Source organism: Cantharellus anzutake, assembly GCF_015039405.1.
Source record: "Cantharellus anzutake strain C23 chromosome Unknown EI90scaffold_1, whole genome shotgun sequence".
Classification (NCBI taxonomy): Eukaryota; Fungi; Basidiomycota; class Agaricomycetes; order Cantharellales; family Hydnaceae; genus Cantharellus; species Cantharellus anzutake.
The window spans coordinates 130709-149130 of NW_024066951.1; the positions used below are offsets into that span (position 1 = coordinate 130709).

Genomic DNA, 18422 nt, shown 5'->3' on the forward strand with positions numbered 1-18422 from the left:
AGACCTGAGGCTGTGGGCCATAGGGGAGGGTCATGGGGACCCGGGAGTCGTCCCCTGACAGAACCCGATCCTTTATTTCTTGTGGATTCAGTGCCCCTTCAATCCATATGAGCATATGACAGTGTAGAGTACCCCTGCCTTGTGATTCTACAGTCCCATAATAAGCACTACAGGGCCCTAGTATACCATCTTCACATATTTCATCTGCATTAGTGTGGCCCAAAATTGCAGAGATAAATGCATCGATCACAAGTTTGAAAAAAGTGCTGCTAGGAAGGGATTGCATGCCACAGCAGTTGCTTGTTCCCAATAACATGGTACTTGGTCAGGCAACAATTCATCAATGTCAATATCTGCTCCAGACAAGAATTTTAGGATCAGACTGTAAACATCAGCTGGATTAATGGTCACAAAAAAGCTGGGAGGACCACGGTCAAAAATTAGGGCATGAATCTCATTTCGCATCTGTGCACATGCACTTTGGGAACCAGGTATTTTGGATCTAATGAGGGAGACATCTTTCATCAATTGGAAAATAGCATGCTCATCAGCACTCTGTGGCGAAAAATGCCCTCCATTGGATAATTGTGCAAGAGTGGCATCAAAAGTCTCTGAGCAGATATTTGAGTGATGCTATTAGCAACACGATCAAAATTTCAGTGTGTTGTCTTCAATCTGCTGTGAAGAGAAGTCTTTTGTCACTGAATGATGTTGAAGACAAGAAAAAGAAAAGAATAATGTTCTTGAAACCTTCGATCAGAGAGGGAAAAAAGGTGCTTAGCCATTTTCTCTAAGCTCAAGGGAGTTCTCCTAGACAGATGAAACCCTCCAATTCCATAAGGGAACAATGTGGGGTACAATAGTGGTAATAAATGAGGATCTGAATAGTGGTTCACAGGGTCAGAAGAATGACCCACCTGAATGTGGCTCCCAATCTCTCCCATTTGGACGTTTGAGATGGCAAATTGCAGCAGCAGCCATTTCAGCAGTGTTTGACCCTCACATATCAATGTCTGTCACAACCACACTTTGTAGAATGCTGTCCTGTTCAAGCCTGGATCCATTGAGCATTGGATCATCACTACCTTGGGCTTCACCTGCCACAGTGTTCTCATGCTGCTCAATGGGCACTGGTGTGATATCATCAAGTGGAAGCTCATTTAAACATGAATTTTTCAAAATCACATCAGTATACAAGGGGTTGTTGGCAGTCAACCATTCTAAAGCCAGTCGCACTTTCTCATGTTGCACTAACAAGGGACGAGCATTTTTCATTAGCCAATCCTTTGTGGGCATCATGGAACCCACAAAGATGACACACATTGCAGTCACCACCTCTCCCAAGGGTGGAGGCAAGAAGCGAGAGAGAGCTTCAGGCTTTGCTGGAAATACAATAACATGTCCCCTCAGTGCTCATTGAGAGGTGGGATTAGAAGAGGAGAAGGCTGCTCCAGTAGCACGAGAGTTTGTTGCAGAATCGTCACACAAATGAATAATCCAAGTTTTCGCATGACATCTGGCTATTAAAGCTTCCTCAATCAAAGTAAGATCACAAAGACAGGGAGGTACCGGACCAAAATACAAATCATTGGCAATGGCTGTGGGTGGTAATTGATGTCGCTTCAAACTGAGATGATGTCAGGGGACGACTCCTGGGTCCCCATGACCCTCCCCTATGGCCCACAGCCTCAGGTCTGGCCAGCCCTATCCAGGGCACAATCTACTGTGGGTAAGAAGATGAGAAGGAAGCTAACTTCTCATCTTCCCACAGTGGCCACCATATCAGGAAAACTTCCGGGAATATCCGGAAGTCACATGAAGGCAGGATCCGGGGCCGGATCATGCGGCGCATGGAGCATGCGGCACGGGAATGCGCATGGGAAATGTAGCAGGTCCGGATGCGGGTCCCGGTCCCGGCTAGTCAGGGTGTGTGCCCTGACAGATGACAAGAATGGCAGAGGAGAATATGAACACATGAATCATTGTCATTAACAATTCCCTCTGGGCAGAGTGACAAGTTCTGAAGTAAGGGTACATTTGGGATTGGGTGTGGAACATTTGAAGGGATATTCAGGACAAGGAGTGTCTCATCATAGGAGTCCAACTTTACAGGATTCGGCAGCATCTCCTGCGAGTACTTGGCTTCACCACATACAGCACAAACAGAAGTTGAAAGATGTTTCACATCAAGCAACGTATGGTATTTAGAAAGCAAATGTGTTTTCGCTGCTGGTGTAAGTCTCTGAGGCCAATGGCTGCCACATTGTTGCTTCCAATGATTGTATTCAAATGCTGTAGGGAGAGTGGGGGGGCAGAGCCAACTGATTTGCATGGTGGACCAACAATTGACGGAGGTTGGTCAGCAAAGCCAGTGGATCAAAGGGGAGGCATAAGTGATTCAATAATTGTCTCAATACACATTCTTGGATGTCAACAGAGATGAACCATCGAAGAAAATGAGCAGCCTTTGTTCCACTGATCTTGGCAACATGCAACATTGGGAATGAAATTTTGCTGGGGATGTATCGTTATCATCAAAATTGCAAGGGGCATCAGATACTATATGTTCAAAGACAATAGTGTGCAATTGTTCTCGCAGGGGAAAAGAAGAATGAAGTGTGTTCATCAAACAATGATTACAACACAGTGCAAGCAATTGGACTCAGGTGAGCAGTTCAAAAGATCGCAGTATTGTGAAACGATTGGGGAATTGGAGGTGGATGTTACTGAACACAAGTAAAATGTCCCGACAGTGATCAAGAGAGGGGGGTGATTGGTTTGGGTCAATAGCAAGGAGAGCAATGCAGATGGTGTGTAAAAGCGCATGAGAGGCCTGAGAGGACAGGAGGTAGTCAAAAAGAAGATGGAAAAACAAATCACAAGAGGGATATTGAGATTGGAGTGCAATACACACACCTTGCATGCTGGAGTAACAATCACCAGTCAGGGCATGGTGTAGGAGCAAATTCCATTGATTGTTGATTGACAATGAAAAATCATATAAGCCGTGAGCAATTGTTTCTTTGGTTAGACGATAATTGCATTCAGCTTCAGTGGTAAGGCGTTTAAATGGCCACAGGCCATGTAAAAAAACTCGGTGGGCAGAGGACGCCATAGAGTGGTGCAAAAGTTTGGGCAGGAAGGAGTGGGAGGGTGGAGGTTTGGGTGTAGGGCCAAGTGGTGAGTTAGGATCCGCAGCGGTGAGGGACAACTTGGGTTAGCTCAAAGTAAGCACGTTGCGGTAATCTGGAGTGTCATAAAGATGAGGTAAAAAAGGGGAATAACCAATAATGGTGCTCAGGTATTCAGTTTGTGCACGCAAGACCCGCTACAGAGTAGCAGGAATACATACCATCATATCACTTACAGCCTCATGTGCTGAGCAACCCCACTGAGACCTCACATAAGGTCATGAAACCTAAAATGGAAAATGAACACGTCAGCACAAGTGGCAGAAATGGCGTAATTTCACCCGGACAGCTGTGCAGGTAATACAATACAACACGTAAGCAAAAGTGGCATGTTTTACATAATTATGGGGGAGGCAGAGTGTCCTGCAGTGCAGGTAACTAAGTAGTCACATGGTGGATTCTGCTCTCCCAGAATGTTCCCACGCTAACGCAGGAATGTGGCTGTTCAGGTTACACCCTTGAGACTGAGACTCATCATGTCATAAGGCTGCAGAATGCCTAGGAATCGTTGCAAGATTCGCAGGGGCTGTTTGTTCCCCGACGTCACGAAGTGAGATGAGGGAGGTGCCCCCAATTCGACTACCTATCGGTTCCAGAATTCATCTGCTCGGGGTAGTGCACTCGACTGGCCTCCACAGGAGGTCGACCCTTGCATTCATCGTATAGAGGCAATGGGTCCGCGGTATTCAACCCTTACACACAGACCGCAGATGAATCTCATTACCACCAGTTATCGGGAACCACCACTGCCTCCAGTTTCTGGCAGAACTTGCCTGCAGGCTTCCACCCTTCGCTACCACCCCCCGTACTTGGCCGGAACCAGGGACACCCAAAACAACAGGGATCCCATGGAATCTCCAGCTCATCCAAACTCGGAGGAAACTCATTTTCGCCGTGTATGGATTCTATGGGATATGAGCCATTGCGTTGACCAGGTAACTCCGACCGTCAGCGGCTACCAATCGGACAACAATGGTACCACAGGTACGACAGTGTTAGGCCATCAACCACCGAGGAAGTGTCTTTTTACCGGCCGACGACGCCCCATTACAAATGTGCAACTGTTGTATTCCCTACTTCCCCCAGCTTGTGCTATTTTATGAAGACACACCGCTCGCGCGCCCTTAATGTCGAACGTGGGGGGGATGTATATTGCTACAGCATATCTCACGGCCTGGACACCAGTATTTACAGATTATATCTACGCAGACAACTAGGTGCGACGTTGTAAATGGGGAGTCGTAAATTAGTAATATACATGGCCACAAAAGGCATTGGATGAAGCACGCCCAGGACAAAGAGACGCAAAAGTAGAAGAGAAAGTAGAAGATTTCAGTGGATCAAGCTCACGAAAGGTTCGACGTTCAGACAGCGAACGGGTGCTAAATGGGCATTGCCTTAGGTGCCACATTTATCTGGACCAATTACTTCCCACTGAATCCCAGAGCTCCCTCAACCTGATAGCAATCCTCTCGTCGTTCCCGGCTGCCCGATATAGAGGAGAGGGCACCACATAAACACCACCAACAATTCTCCTAGTCAGTGGGGAAATATCAGCAAAAGGACGTAGTACAGGGAGGTACCAGTGAGGTGGCAGGGCCAGACTAACAGCATAGAGTACATAATGAGGATATGATTCACAGACAGCTTGAAGAATCATATTGACATCCTGAAGTGTTGGCGAGACTGGGAAGATTATTCTTGACAACTCTTTGACGGGTTTACCGACAAGCAAGTGGTCAAGTTCTCTCGAAAGCGTGACCTAGTATACAAGCACCAGCCACAAGTCACTTAGTAGGGCCGAGAACTGGATAGGAGCGGGACTTGCCTCGTCGTTTGCCTCGGACGGACTTGATATAGCGACAGACGGCTGATTGTGAGCCCGGCGCCTGTCAAGTCGAATATAGTATTCGAGTCCGGGAAGACGAATTGCATGCATAGTGAGAAATCTATGAGGTATTCCCTCGGCATCCACCCACAGGCTCACGGAATGAATCGTCGTATGAATTGCTTCCAAATTGTTGCAAAGCACAGCGCAGTAGTTCTTTGCAGTAAACAAAAGCCTTCCTTTACGAGGGGGGTGTACGCTGTCACTTGTTGATGGTTCGGGCTGGTATCGACTATTTATCGTGGAAGATTGCGGATCAATTGGCTGTAGTACGTCGTCCATATGAAACCAATGGCAAGTCGTCTTGGCCGAACCAATCGTCAAAGGAGAATTGTCCATGATGAGATGCGGCAAATGATTAACGATCGATCGTGGGCGTTCTGGAGCCCGTGTAAAGAAACCATTGGGAATGGCAGGACTTGAAAGGCGTCTAAACCAGTTGCCCAGAATAAGAGAAAACCGTCCTAACAGTGCGGCCCGGGTGGGTTGGGACTGTGAGACAAAAGACCGTGGTGAGAGCATATACTCACTACTAAAATGTGTCGGGGAAAGCGCTGGGTCATCGATAGCCTCCATTCGGATACATGAACGTTTGAAGACTGGCACAATACTAGTGGTGGTGGGTGATAGATTATGATCATTTCCTGAGTCGCTAAGGTCGGGACGAAAGACGTACGCTGGCAGGATTGATGTATGGGGGATTGTTGGCACACTTCGCACGCGTAATTGCAGTTTTATGTGGAGCAGCTGTTGAGTGGGCCAGATGAATTGTGTGCCGCACTCCACAGCCTGGACTCAAACCGAATGGCCGGAGCGTGGGGAGCATTGAGATAAGCTCCACGTTGACATCATTAAGGGGCATAAGAGGATTCAATTTCTTCGCCCTGGCCTCATGGCCGGAGCACGCCGATTATATCTAAGCAGACAACTAGGCGCGGCGTAAATGGGGAGTCGCAAATTAGTAGAGTAATACATGGCAACACAGGCATTAGATGAAGCACACCCAGGACAAAATGTTGAATGTTGAAGATTTCAGCACGAAAGGCCTCGACGGCGTTCACATAGGGAACGGGTGCTCATCGGCAGCTTCATCCGATGAGCCTGCATAAGGGAGCCGGAAATGGGGGTTTGCCTTGGGTGTCACATTTATCTGGACCAATTATTTCGGAGCTCCCTCAACCTAATAGCAATCCTCTCGTCGTTCCCAGCCCCCCGATGTATAAGAGAGGGCCCCACCACATAAACACCACTGTGCTGTAGTTGTAAGAAATATTGAATAATTGAGGACCACCACCAACAATTCTCCTAGTCAGTGGAGGAGTATCAGTAAAAGAACGTACAGGAAGGTGCCAAAGTGGCAGGGCCAGACTGACCGCATAGAGTACATAATGAGGATATGATTCACAGACAGCTCGAAGAATCATATTGACATCCCGAAGTGTTGGCGAGATTGGGAAGATTATTCTTGACAACTCTTTGACGGGTTTACCAACTTGAACCAAGTGGTCAAGTTCTCTCGAAAGCGTGACCTAAGTATACACACACCAACCATAAATCACTTGGTAGGGCCAAGACTGGATAGGAGCGGGACTTGCCTCATCGTTTGCGTCAGACTGACTTGATATAGCGATAGACGGCTGATTAGGGCCCGGGCGCCGGTCAAGTCGAATGTAGTATTCGACTCCAGGAAGACGAATGGCGTGCATAATGAGGAATTTATGAGGCACTATTCCCTCGGCATCCACCCACAGGCTCACAGAATGAATCATCGTGTGGGGTGCTTCCGGATTGTTATAAAGCACAGCGCAGTAGTCCACTACCGTGAACGAAAGCCTTCCTTTACGAGGGGGGTGTATGCTGTCACTTGTTAACATTTCGGACTGGCATCGACCATTTATCGTGGAAGATTGCAGATCACCAATTGGCTGTAATACTTCCATATGAGACCAGTAGCAAGTTGTTTTGGATGAATCGATGATCGGTAAAGCAGAATTGTCCACGATGAGATGTGGAGAATTATCGACAGTCGACGGTGGGCGTTCTGGAGTCCGTGTAAAGGAACCAGCGGAGATGGCAGAAAGACGTCGAAACCAGTTACCCAGAATAAAAGAAGACCGCCCTTAGTAATGTGAGTGGGGTGAGTTGAGACTTGGAGAAAAAAAAACCATGATGAAAACATATACTACCAGTAAAGTGTGTCGGAGAAAGTTCTGGGCCGTCGATGATCTCCATTTGGATGCACGAAGGTTCAAAGACTGGCACTATAGCGGGGATTATGATCATTTCCCAAGTCGTCACTGCATCAAGGGATGGAGACGTACTGGCAGGATCGGTGTGTGGAGGATTTTCGGTACGTACCCTTGGCACGCGTACTTGCGGTTTTAAACAACTTGAACTGTGGAGCAGCCTCTCTCAAGGTGAGGCCGCATATATGTGTATGGTGGAGCCAGCGCCTACAGCAGTGAATGATATGACTCGGAGCGTTGATCAACAACCAACTGCGGTGGAGGCTTGGCTAACCATCGTTGACATGCACCACTTCTACGCGTTTAAGTAAGGTACAATCCGCAGACAAACTGAGCCATAATATTGCAAGGAGTGTATATATCCGCTCAAATGGGCCGACACATGGCCGCCATAGGAGACGTTGGGGGCTGTGATGCGTCATCTAACGAATAGACGACGTACCGCAGTTTCCAATCCGAATGACGTCAGGCTGGGGAAGGGCGATGAGGATGATCTGGCGGCTGTACCTTCACGATTTACAGGATTCAACCGCTAAAAACAGGTTAATATCAACCTACTTGAACTGAACGGATGGTCATGACTATTTACCCCAGCTCGACCCCGGGGCCACATATGAATACAGGCTTAGCATGCAAAGAAAAGAAAAAGGTGCGCCCGATGGAATGACTATGAGTAATTAGTTGTGTCGCTCGTTCATTTTTTTCGCACTCCGCTGTAATTTTAATTTTGCGCCACCTCGCGCCGCCGGCTCCTCGCGATTCTAAGGGGCCAAGGGATGTATGCTGGTGGGGCTCGATACCGCATTACTCTTCATTGCAGAAGTCACTGTTCTGTGGAAATATTAGTAAAATCTCGACGCTGAAATTATGTCATACGTATGTCTGCTTACTCGCTTCTCTTCATTACTTTGTTATCTTTACTAACACTCTTCCCAAACTTCGTACCCCATTCCAGTATAACGGTGCGTAAAGGACATGAACCTGTCTCCCCAGCCCATTAAATACGAAACCATATACCTGTGGGCCCGACTGTTCCGCAAGTTCGTGGTTCGCTGGGCAGGAGGCAACGGAACAATACATTCCAAGTTCGCTCTCGACTATCCAAGATCTTTTCATCTTCGATCTACGAATTGATATTCAACGTACTTTTCAACCAAGGATGAAAGATTATATAAGAAAATTGCAGTGCAGAGTCGGGCACAGCACCACAAGCAGTGAAGCACTCTATGTAGTTACAGAGACATGACGTGTAAGCCCAGTGAGCTTGTTAACCAATTGGGTCAATATCACACAGTGCTTTTGCTTAAAGGAGAGAGAACACGCAGGCTAATCCGAGCCTATCTGAATGATAAGGCCAGGCTTATTTAACTTGGATGACTGCACGTGGAGCCTTATTGCGATTTGGCAATTCATTCCAAAAGGGGCAAGGAGCATTCATTTCAATTCAATTTCCTCGCCCTCCCTTCAATTCGTTCATCCTCCTCGACGAAACCATGAATTGGGCTTCCATCCAACTGACACAATCCCTAGCTGGGAGCTGAGCTTACACCACAAACACATCATCCATGCATGACGTGCATCATTCGTATGTTAGATCGGGGTGTGATGGAAATTTGGAAGCACGCCCAACCCTACTACTACACTCGGTCAATACCATTCCATTCGTCTCCTCATCCTGCAGCCGGGGTGCCAACAGCCCCTTGGCGACCCTAGGAATGCGATACCAAACGAACGAAGACAAATACTGCTTGCCGCCGAACGAATCCGTCAGGAATTCCCAAGATAGCTCGAAGTGAAGGGCCTGTACGACAAAGGTGCAATTTTTGGTAAGGCTCGACGTAGGCATCTTCGCCTAACGGGGAGGTGCTGAATGGAATGGGGCACAGATCGCGGCCTCTCCGTGCATGTTGTCGGGGCACTAACCTCTCCGGGTCCTTACCCTTTGTGTTTCAAATGCTCGACGGGATTTAAGTAGCTTCCGATATGCTCTTTCGTCCATTTACCTTTACGTTCGCGCTCTGGTTGACTGACTTGGTAAGTTGCTCCTCAGCTTGATGGGGTCTGTAACTTGCGTACGCCCAGTTAGACCTGGTGTCTACTTCACGGTCTCGCTGCTAGCCTTCGTGAGTTCTCCTGGGCGCTGTGAACCATCGCCCCCCTTCTAACTTGGGCCTTTTAGCCCTCCTGCTTCACATTTGCCTCACTTCTGTTTTCGTGTATAACATTGATCTAGATCATCTTCTAGTCAAATCCCCGGGTCGTTAGCTGTTGATGGAGCCCCACGGATCCGCACTCTTTAGTAACCTTGAACCACCCGCGGACGCAACGACCATCGAACAGCTTGATGAAGTTGCCCGTCGATTCGGGGGCAAACCAGATTCCGTTTCGTGAAGCTTACAGCATCCTCTCGGATGCGGTCCAATCATTCAGCAATGACCAACGAAAAAAGAAACCCTTGCGCATGCCGAATCAGACCGATTAGAACGATTTGAAACGGTTCTAACTTAGGAGGATGCCTCACTGGTTTGCCTGACAGGATGTGTCGCCTTCATTTCCTTATGCAGGTTCTCCATTGGTGTCACCCATTTGCAAGTTGCACCGTTGACAATTCGCTCATATGTCCGATTGCAAGGGATGGGGAGCTTGCCGTGGTGAAGTTATCGTTTGCGAAGGGAGTTGGGTTGGGATTTTGGCAAGAATGGGTGTCGTACCTCACCTTGAACGTTATTATCGAAAGCCACGCACTTCAACTTCCTGTTTCTGGAAGCACAAGCCATGCTGAACTCAGGAGCAGTTATCGGCGCTGCGAATCCCCCTCCCCCTCCCCTCGCTACAATTCGCTCGGTGTCGCCCCTCTGTCATCATGGTAGCCCTTACATGCATTGGCCCGATGCCGATACGTCAACACCAGAACGAGGCACAGTGTAGATGCTTGGAACGAAGCCAGTTCCAGCCAAGCACACACTACACCCAACAACATGCATCCATGCTACCAACCACGGAGCGGGCGAAATGGAAAAAAAAATCACTGGCACTTCCTTCGCAAATGATAACTTCGCCACGGCAAGCTCTCTGTCCCCCCCGCTAGCGCAATTGAACATATGAGCGAGTTGCACTTGCAGATGATGGATGACGCCAATGGAGAACCTGCGCAAGGAAATGAAGGCGACACGTCTTCTTAAGGCGAAACAGTAAGCATCCTCATAAGTTGGAACCGCTTCACATTGTTTTATCGAAGATTTATATATACATGTTTAAGTGACTCTTGGTTTAGGTGCGAGCTTCGTAACTGTGAGGATCTCAAGATCGGCAGGGGTCGATAGCTGAGGTAAAAGGGGGTTCAGCGAACTCACTCAAAAACGCTTGAAAGAAGCAGCATGTAATAGCAGGACTGGCGAAGGCTGAGCTATATAAGGGAGGCTATATAGGCCAAGAAGTGGGTCGCCTGCCTCAGAGTATCAGCGGCCAACTCGGCTACACCCAGCAGCAGCCTGCTCCTGGTCTCTCTACATCATCACCTAATTTTTCGGACAGTAATAATACACCGCTCCCGTTGGGTTGGGAAGAAGAATGATGAGCGCTGATACGTGCTGGAAGCAACGCCCGATGGCAAGGGACCCGAACCGGCCAAAATGGGCAACTTGTTTCGTCCAGCCATGCCTCGTACATGGCTTCTCCCAAAAATCAAACCAATCTGTTCGGTCCGGGGAACACTGCTTCGCTGCTTCTCCTTCCTGGGGCTTGTGACCCTACCAATTGGCTCCATCCCGTGATCCCGAACTTCACTGTGCCTGTGATTCAAGTGTATCTTTGCGTTTCGCTTGTACTTGCATTCCGTCTTGTTTCGCCGTTATCGCTTCATGATCGTGTTGACTGTGACTCTTTCCTTTGGCTCATGATTCTGACGTGGTTTGCCTCCTCGCTTCTTGTTCATTGTTCATTGAGTCCGTTCAATTTATTACGTGCAATCCTTCACCCAATAACCAAAAATGTGCCATCGTACGCCATCCAGGCAACTGAACTGCAACGTGCGTTTGACACCATGTTAGTCGACTTTCGCCAGCCATCCCGGTGATTTGTATATAATGAAAGTTCGACGACAATTCATGATCTGACGCGAGATGGAGACGGGGTTAGGTACTAAAGGAGGAGCGGCGAGGCTGTACACAGGTGGAGAGAACAGGTAGCGGCATAATGGATGTGGTAGTACATGACAACGCAAGTCCTAGGGTAGGTGACCAGCCTCTCATCAGCGGGAAGAGCGCCTTAAGAGGGATTGATTATCTTGGGTGCAACATTCATCTAGACCTATTCTATCCTCCTGAATCCCGGAGCTCCCTCAACCTAGTAGCAATCCTCTCGTCACTCCCGGCTCCTCGATATAGAAGGGAGGGCACACCACCGTGCTGTAGGTGTAGGAAGTGTTGAATAGTTGATGACCACCACCAACAGTTTTCCTAGTCGGCAGGGATGTATCAGTGAAGAACATGCAGGAAGGCGAAGCAGGGCCAGACTAACCGCAGAGAGCGCGTAATGAGGATACGATTCACAGACAGCTTGAAGAACCATGCTAACATCCCCAAGCGTTGCCGGGACCGGGAAGATTATTCTTGACAATTCTTTGACTGGTTTACCGACAAGTAAATGGTCAAGCTCTCTTGAAAGTGTGACCTACAAATGACAGCCCTAAGTCGCTGGGTGTAAAGTCTGGAAAGTGGGAAACTCACTTCGTCGCTCGCCTCCGACTGACTTGATACAGTAACGGATGGCTGATTGTGAGCCCGGCGCCTGTCAAGTCGAATGTAGTATTCGAGGTCAGGAAGACGAGTGGCGTGCATAGTGAGGAATCTATGAGGTATTCCCTCTGCATCCACCCACAGGCTCACGGAATAAATCATTGTGCGATTTGCTTCGGGATTGTTGAAAAGCACGGAGCAGTAGCTCATTGCACTAAACAGAAGCTTTCCTTTACGAGGGGGATGTACACTATCGCTTGTTGATGTTTCGGGCTGTGAAGTTCGGGATCGACTGCTTATTGTGGGAGGTTGCGGGTCAGTTGGCTGTGATACGTCCGTATGAGACCGGTAGTGAGTGATCCTGACTGAACTAATCCTTGAAGGAGAATTGTTCATGATGAGATGTGGAGAATTATCGACGGTCAATGGTGGGCGTTCTGGTATCCGCGTAAAGAAACCACTGGGAACGGCAGAAAAGCGTCTAAACCAGTTACCCAGAATAAAAGAGAATCGTCTAAATGCAACTGGGGTGGCGATGAGACTCTGAGGCCAAACTTGAAGACCCTGGCGAGAGCATATTACCCACTAAAGTGAATCGGAGAAAGCTCTGGGTCATCGATAGCCTCCATTCGGATGCATAAATTTTTGAAGAATGGCACAATAGTGGGTGCTGATGGATCATGATCATTTACTAAGTCGCCACTGCATCTAGGGATGAAGACGTACTGACAGGATCGTTGCAGGATTTGTGGCACCCATAATGCACGCAGTTTTTAAACAAAGCCGCGGATCAGCTGAGCAAGCATTCATCTGATACGCCGCCCAAAACAAGTCTGCTAGTTTATTTTCGAAAAAGATCTCGTCCCCGGCGTTCCCTTACATGGGAAATGCCTTATCGGAGCGCACTTTAAGGCTCTATCCTTAACGCCGTCTCTTTACGCTTCCGTTTACATCGTTTATCCTTATTAGCGTTGAGCACCCTGTGGTATGAGCAAGGACTCTCGGGTAAAGGTAGAGCGTGAAGATGACGATTGTGCACTATTGCCGAAGATCTGTGGGTAGATAGATAGAGAGAAAAAAGAAAGAGGAGAGAGGGTGGTGGTGGTGGTGATTGGAAGCGAAAGATGGAAGTTCAAGTTTGGCATAGGTCTGTACGACTATTGAAATTCAGATAAGTAGCAAATAACAATAAATAACAATAAATAAATGAAAAATGAGAAAAGGCATTTTACGTAAAATTAGGTGATCGAGTTGAACTTCAACATGGCTCCTATCCCGTATACCCTATCTCAATGGCAGACGATGACGTGGCTTTAGGCCAAACAGATAATTGAAATTGAGATAGAGCTGGGATGCCAAATAACAGTAAACATATGATCATTTATTTATTTACTGTTATCTGGCATCCCCTAAACCTATCTCAATTTCAATATTCACCTTGGCTCAAACTAGTACCATTCTACAAGCATGGGTCAGAACTCTGAACACGCAGTTCGAAATAATTCTAGCCGAGGTGCTAAGGTCGCATTGATATGTATTAGGTCAGCAACTCCAACAAAAATGGGCTCACGATTGGAAGCGGCGTGCTAACGCGACCGCGGGGCAACAAATCATAACGTGAACGTAGCGTACAGTAGAGCATCTGGCCGCACGGCATAGCTCGCCGAGAACTGGTTCTGATTGTGTGGAGCGCACATGAGTTTTTCGTGAGCACCGATAGATACGAATCGACCACTGCACCGGCGGACTCTAGGAGCTCATCGAGAATTGGACGGGAGGAAAAATCTCCTACCAGATCAGGTTCGCGAGGGAATTGATAATGTGTGATAAAGCCGGATATTCCTGACTGTTCTCACCGCTATTTGGAGAGAGATGAAGGAGAGCCGCGCGATGAGTACCTAATAAGCAATACTGAATTATGAATGAGACCCCAACCGACTACCCGATTGAGTGTCGGAGCGCGGCGGCTTGACGGCTGAATTACCCAAGTGCTGGAGGTGAGCTGAAAATCATAAGGCGGACGACGCCCATCGAGTTGAAACCAAGTCAACTACCATCTCACTCCCCCAGCCATTATGTCGTGTCACTTGCACAGCGGGCTACTCTGCCAATCTAATTTTGTCGACGAGCAGTTAGGCATTATCGTCTGGATGATTGAGACGAAGCAGCCTAACTAGCGCGAATATGACGCTAAAGCTGAGAATTGTGAAATCTGTGCATCTGGTCGGCCGGTGGAAGATAGTCTCTTTCTCCAGCTGCAATGGATTACCGAATGCGCGTTATGGTGGAGACTTGGAGAGCATTTCTAAGTGTACCCCGTTTGAAGCTGGCGATCCTGTGCATGGCCCCAAGACAGGGCACACATGAACGACAAAACCGGAAGAAAAGGAACCCAGAGGGGGGGAATGGGCCTCCACCTCAGTCCTTAGCGGCCACAGATAAATTGGGCGATACGACGGCGGATGCAGTGAGTCGTGTTTGGCGCAGGTATGAAGCCAAGGTGACTGATGAGGACCGTTCCCACTCCAACTCGACTCCACCTTGAAACACGATCATTCGCATCCGCTCGACTCCGCCAGTTGCGTCTTCCCAAAGGAGGCGGACATCACTCCCGCCCTTTCGGCAGTTTCCGCGCAAGCTGATCACGAGCATACATCTCCAAGGGTCGTCTTGAGCCCAACACTCAGTACTAGCGAGTCCCGATCCCCAAATGAGTAACACCGACGGGCCCCCTTATTTTCCAAGACACAATAAACCCGGCCGTCCCGCTTTGATACAGCTAAGGCATGACTTAAAATACTGGGTAGGCAAGATCCCAGTCCCCACTGAAGTAGAGACTTAAAAGCCACCCTCGTGGGACCGTTCAACTTCAAGGTCCCTTCTGAGCTTCATCTTCATGTGCATTTAATTTTCATCTCAAATCCTGCTGACCGCCGGACCCTCTGACCCGGCACTAGGTCGGCCGTGGTTCCAGGAACAAGTTGCTTGATAGGGCATCTCAGGCTGGGCGAGATGAACGTCTTTTATCAGTGGCATAGATTCCGCACGCAACAGAAAGGGGGTTTGCAATGGCTTTTTGGTCTCATTGGGTGCAGCAAGCCGTGGCAGATCTTCTTTGTCCCCGAGCATCATCGTCGCCGGTAGGTCAGGAAATGTTACGATGCCTCGATCCATGTTTGATAGGGGAAATGTCGATGCATTCATCGCCATTGTTTTCAAGGCGAGAACGAATTATCTCAATACGAGGGATACTTCGAATGCACCACGGATTTTTGTGACCGGACGCACTTGCTGTGATGCTGTGTAGAATCCTTATCCACGACATCCTGTTCAATGACACACTGCATGACTCCAAGAAATGGAGCTTCAGTGGCGATCCGTCCACTCTTAAGCGCTGTCTCGTCAATGTGATCCCCAACGCAGCAACTGAACCAGAGGGTGACCAGATCGTTGTTGCAACCGAGTAATGCTGATTTTGCTTGCCTTCTCATACGAATGCAATTATACATCTTCCTATTCAAGAACTACTCCAGGTTAATGCCATTCGTCTACATGCTAACAGCCAGCATCAAATTTGCCCGTTTGATTGATGCTTTTACAAATTATACACTGGCAGAATCCGTGCCAGGTCTAGGGATTGTCGGCAAAGCGGACATTCAGCCTACGCAAAGAATTCATCAGTACAAAAGCGAAACACTGAATGGTTTGACAGGGTGAAATATCTCACCTTTTCTCTTGCCCATCCGACAACACACGTCCAGCAGAACATATGACCGCACTCCGTCACGGAGCTCGCAGTCCGCTCTTCAAGGCAAAGCGCACATTTCCGCTGACCCACTCTCACTTCAGGATCTATTGTGCCAAGATCTAGCACAGTTCGGTCTCCCCAAGGATCTTCCGTGGAATTGGCGAGTTGTGCTGGAGTTGGCACGAGGGATGAGATGGGTTCTGAGTCAATGTATGTTTCTGTTGATAAATTCGGCTCAGATTCGGAAGGAGAGGAGGCCGATAGGGTAGAAAGAGCAGGAAGGTACTGATGAACGAGGTTATAGAGTCTGTTCAGGAGTCGGATAGACAGTAGAATCCCTAGGAAAGAATAGGACGGTGGCTTAAAGTTTGGGTTGACGGAAACGGATGACATCTAAATTCAAAGGGTAGCCCTCAGGGAACAAATCTCCGACGGTCGTTTCTGCGTACTAACATGTCTAACTCTGAGTATCCTTGACGATAAGCTGTAGTAGGCTCCAGAAAAATAGAAAGTGGCGAGATTAATTTCTGTCAGGATCTCAAGGAAATTAGGCACAGCTCGTATGAATCTTGACACTCTGCCTTCGGGATCGAGTGGTAGGTTTCTCGAGAAACGGGAAATGAGATACGAAGGCAACGTCGGAAGGAGAAGCATTGCGGCACGAAGCTATACCAACCATTGTGACCATGAAACTCGGTGACGGAAAAGAGAGCATACCTTCAAGTTCGGAAGTCGTCGATTCTTCGTGCTGATAGGTCTTATGTCGACATATTCTTCTCCGAGGGACTGTAGCCCTGACAGTATATAGCGCACATGAGGCGACAGCCAACGAGGTGACGCAAGACCAGACAAACCTCTCAAAGTTGTAAGCCCATAATATAAGAGTTTCGTGAACAGTTCGACTTCCTTATCCCATTTGGAAAGCCAACGAGTACCTATATCGCCTCGCTAAGCACTCATCATCGGGCTAGACAGTGATTTGATATGTACCAAATATCGAGCGCAGAACATTCTCAGACTCTTCTCTAAGGAAGAAATTATAGAACAAATCCTTTTGGTAAGCACGGACTGTCGGGAGATCGAAATAAGAGTTCCGTCAGTGAGAGATCCCGGGCCGGTTGGGTGTACGCACTGATTTGAGGCTGCGAAGCTCGGGGCAATGGTGGTAACCCAGACATCCTCGATAATCAGTCACAAGCTGAGAAAGAAGACACTTGTATGACGTTTGCTTGCACGATGCTATTGCACCGAGCCAGCTAAGATTATTAGAGAGCTTTCAAGAAGTTTGTGAATTGAGGCGCTTACAGAGCTTTCCCACGATGGGTGCTTACGAATTCAAAGCCTCGCAAATTGAAGGATCAGATGCGCCCACCTGGCAATTTATGGCAGAAGTCCCAATATCGCAATCTAGACATGAGTCTTAGGAAGTGGCTTGCAGAGTCACTCGACGCCGCTCGGAGGCATGGACATATTGATACTCAGGATGTAAACGCATATGACAAGAGGGCATGGGAATGCAAAAAAAAGAGTAATGCAGGACCGATTAGGTGAAGAATAATCGGTAGGGAAGAAAGATGGGATAAGAGATAGCGAGGACATCCTAAATAACACAACCAAGCCAATGACACGTTTACTCGGGCTTGAGAGTATCTGCCCCCCGTGGTTCCCTGGTTGCATAACCACCTCGTCTCCCCGCCTTGGCTTGGCGGCGTTCGCGATTCGCCTGAAAGCCAAAGGAAAATGAGGATTAAAGACTGCGAGGCTGACCCAAATAGGGGGGGAAACGGTGCTAACCTTTATCCGAAGACGGCGAGCTTCGAGCTGGTCACTGATAGCCTTGGTTCGCAACCTCTCGGCTCTCGTCTTGTGGATGTACTCTACCAGCACACGCTTGTTCTTGAAGGTATTACCCTTCGCCTTCAAATAGAGTGAATGATATCTAACAAGATACGAGTGATCAGCCTGCACGATCAACTCAATGCGCACTTTCTGTACGAAGGAGGGGGTATGATTAAGTGATTAAGAAATACGCACAGCGACTTATCAATCTTGTTAGTTTCACGATACTTTCTGAGCAGTCTTCGCATGATACGCTGACGTCTCATCCACACAAGCTTCGTCGGAAGACGGGCCTCGGCAGTACCTTTCCGCTTACCAAGACCAGTGTGGCGACCTTTGCGTTTGGCGGCATGCCTTACGTGCACACGCGCGCGGGAATGGATTGTGACTGGTTTTGTAATTATGTGTCCGTCCTTGATCAGCTTTCTGATGGCCTGACGAGAGTTCGCATTCCCAATTTCAGCCTGCTCAGCGGGATCAAGCCAGATTTTACGCTTGCCAACACCAGCGACTGATCAACAAGGTTCCAAAACATCGTCAGGTGAAGGTTTTTTTGGGGGGAATCGTTGAGAGCACAAATAGGCAATACTGACCGGAGGCTGCGAGCCTTTTTTGAAGACGGAGATTCATGGCGGCTCTATGTGATTAAGTGAGCTGCAGGAATCATGACTAGCGCGGCTGAAGCACCTACATTTTGAGGATGCTGGTGGGCAGGTCGGAAAGTAGCGAAATGGTGCTGTAACAGTTGTTCCTCTGGCTGATTACTCAATTTGC

General features: G+C 48.3%; 7 protein-coding genes across 7 annotated transcripts; 1 reads left to right on the forward strand and 6 right to left on the reverse strand.

Moving 5' to 3' along the window:
• Nucleotides 1-1131: 1131 nt before the first annotated feature.
• On the reverse strand, nt 1132-1626 carry EI90DRAFT_2816358 (uncharacterized protein; the record flags this gene model as incomplete). The annotated part of the gene is made up of 2 exons (XM_039053552.1): nt 1132-1412; nt 1461-1626. Coding segments are annotated over 2 exons (447 nt in total), but the record flags the coding sequence as incomplete, so codon positions are not given.
• Nucleotides 1627-3655: 2029 nt separating this feature from the next.
• Nucleotides 3656-4445, forward strand: EI90DRAFT_3027094 (uncharacterized protein). The gene has a single exon (XM_039057964.1). It carries the CDS (start codon nt 3863-3865, stop codon nt 4292-4294), a length of 432 nt encoding a protein of 143 aa, XP_038923671.1. The 5' UTR covers nt 3656-3862; the 3' UTR covers nt 4295-4445.
• Nucleotides 4446-4448: 3 nt separating this feature from the next.
• EI90DRAFT_3970 (uncharacterized protein) lies at nt 4449-5748 on the reverse strand. The gene is made up of 3 exons (XM_039067570.1): nt 5610-5748; nt 5020-5543; nt 4449-4953 (listed from the first exon to the last, which is right to left on the reverse strand). The coding sequence occupies exons 1-3, from the start codon at nt 5653-5655 to the stop codon at nt 4603-4605; spliced, it is 921 nt and encodes a 306-aa protein (XP_038923672.1). The 5' UTR covers nt 5656-5748; the 3' UTR covers nt 4449-4602.
• A 252-nt stretch (nt 5749-6000) lies between these two features.
• Nucleotides 6001-7522, reverse strand: EI90DRAFT_3027098 (uncharacterized protein). The gene is made up of 5 exons (XM_039057965.1): nt 7401-7522; nt 7266-7340; nt 6675-7198; nt 6453-6608; nt 6001-6384 (listed from the first exon to the last, which is right to left on the reverse strand). Coding segments are annotated over exons 1-5 (915 nt in total). The 5' UTR covers nt 7402-7522; the 3' UTR covers nt 6001-6225.
• Nucleotides 7523-11426: 3904 nt separating this feature from the next.
• Nucleotides 11427-12997, reverse strand: EI90DRAFT_3027107 (uncharacterized protein). Its single transcript, XM_039057966.1, has 5 exons — nt 12788-12997; nt 12644-12731; nt 12053-12585; nt 11844-11996; nt 11427-11782 (listed from the first exon to the last, which is right to left on the reverse strand). Exons 1-5 carry the CDS (start codon nt 12869-12871, stop codon nt 11639-11641), a joined length of 1002 nt encoding a protein of 333 aa, XP_038923674.1. The 5' UTR covers nt 12872-12997; the 3' UTR covers nt 11427-11638.
• Nucleotides 12998-15362: 2365 nt separating this feature from the next.
• EI90DRAFT_2987041 (Pex12 amino terminal region-domain-containing protein) lies at nt 15363-17107 on the reverse strand. Its single transcript, XM_039056001.1, has 7 exons — nt 16942-17107; nt 16800-16877; nt 16664-16744; nt 16527-16603; nt 16263-16475; nt 15789-16202; nt 15363-15722 (listed from the first exon to the last, which is right to left on the reverse strand). The coding sequence occupies exons 1-7, from the start codon at nt 16985-16987 to the stop codon at nt 15657-15659; spliced, it is 975 nt and encodes a 324-aa protein (XP_038923675.1). The 5' UTR covers nt 16988-17107; the 3' UTR covers nt 15363-15656.
• Nucleotides 17108-17262: 155 nt separating this feature from the next.
• On the reverse strand, nt 17263-18278 carry EI90DRAFT_2963643 (ribosomal protein L19/L19e domain-containing protein; the record flags this gene model as incomplete). The annotated part of the gene is made up of 4 exons (XM_039055462.1): nt 17263-17532; nt 17604-17748; nt 17844-18159; nt 18242-18278. 4 exons carry the CDS (start codon nt 18276-18278, stop codon nt 17440-17442), a joined length of 591 nt encoding a protein of 196 aa, XP_038923676.1. The 3' UTR covers nt 17263-17439.
• Nucleotides 18279-18422: the final 144 nt, after the last annotated feature.

Excerpts from the sequence above, each read along its gene's own strand:
- EI90DRAFT_3027094 (XM_039057964.1), top strand. The coding sequence starts at position 3,863 with ATGGGTCCGCGGTATTCAACCCTTACACACAGACCGCAGATGAATCTC.
- EI90DRAFT_3027098 (XM_039057965.1), bottom strand. Across the intron at positions 7,199-7,265 it reads TTCTCCGACACACTTTACTG|GGCGGTCTTCTTTTATTCTG; the intron begins GTAGTATATGTT and ends CACATTACTAAG. Across the intron at positions 6,609-6,674 it reads AGTCTGACGCAAACGATGAG|GTCACGCTTTCGAGAGAACT; the intron begins GCAAGTCCCGCT and ends GTGTATACTTAG.
- EI90DRAFT_3027107 (XM_039057966.1), bottom strand. The coding sequence starts at position 12,871 with ATGAATGCTTGCTCAGCTGATCCGCGGCTTTGTTTAAAAACTGCGTGC. Across the intron at positions 12,732-12,787 it reads ATCCTGCAACGATCCTGTCA|CACCCACTATTGTGCCATTC; the intron begins GTACGTCTTCAT and ends ATGATCCATCAG. Across the intron at positions 11,783-11,843 it reads CTCATTACGCGCTCTCTGCG|GAAAACTGTTGGTGGTGGTC; the intron begins GTTAGTCTGGCC and ends CCTGCCGACTAG.
- EI90DRAFT_2987041 (XM_039056001.1), bottom strand. The coding sequence starts at position 16,987 with ATGTCTGGGTTACCACCATTGCCCCGAGCTTCGCAGCCTCAAATCA. Across the intron at positions 16,604-16,663 it reads TGGGCTTACAACTTTGAGAG|GGCTACAGTCCCTCGGAGAA; the intron begins GTTTGTCTGGTC and ends ATATACTGTCAG. Across the intron at positions 16,476-16,526 it reads GACGACTTCCGAACTTGAAG|CTTCGTGCCGCAATGCTTCT; the intron begins GTATGCTCTCTT and ends TGGTTGGTATAG.
- EI90DRAFT_3970 (XM_039067570.1), bottom strand. The coding sequence starts at position 5,655 with ATGGAGGCTATCGATGACCCAGCGCTTTCCCCGACACATTTTAGTA. Across the intron at positions 5,544-5,609 it reads TTCCCCGACACATTTTAGTA|GACGGTTTTCTCTTATTCTG; the intron begins GTGAGTATATGC and ends CCGCACTGTTAG. Across the intron at positions 4,954-5,019 it reads CGTCCGAGGCAAACGACGAG|GTCACGCTTTCGAGAGAACT; the intron begins GCAAGTCCCGCT and ends CTTGTATACTAG.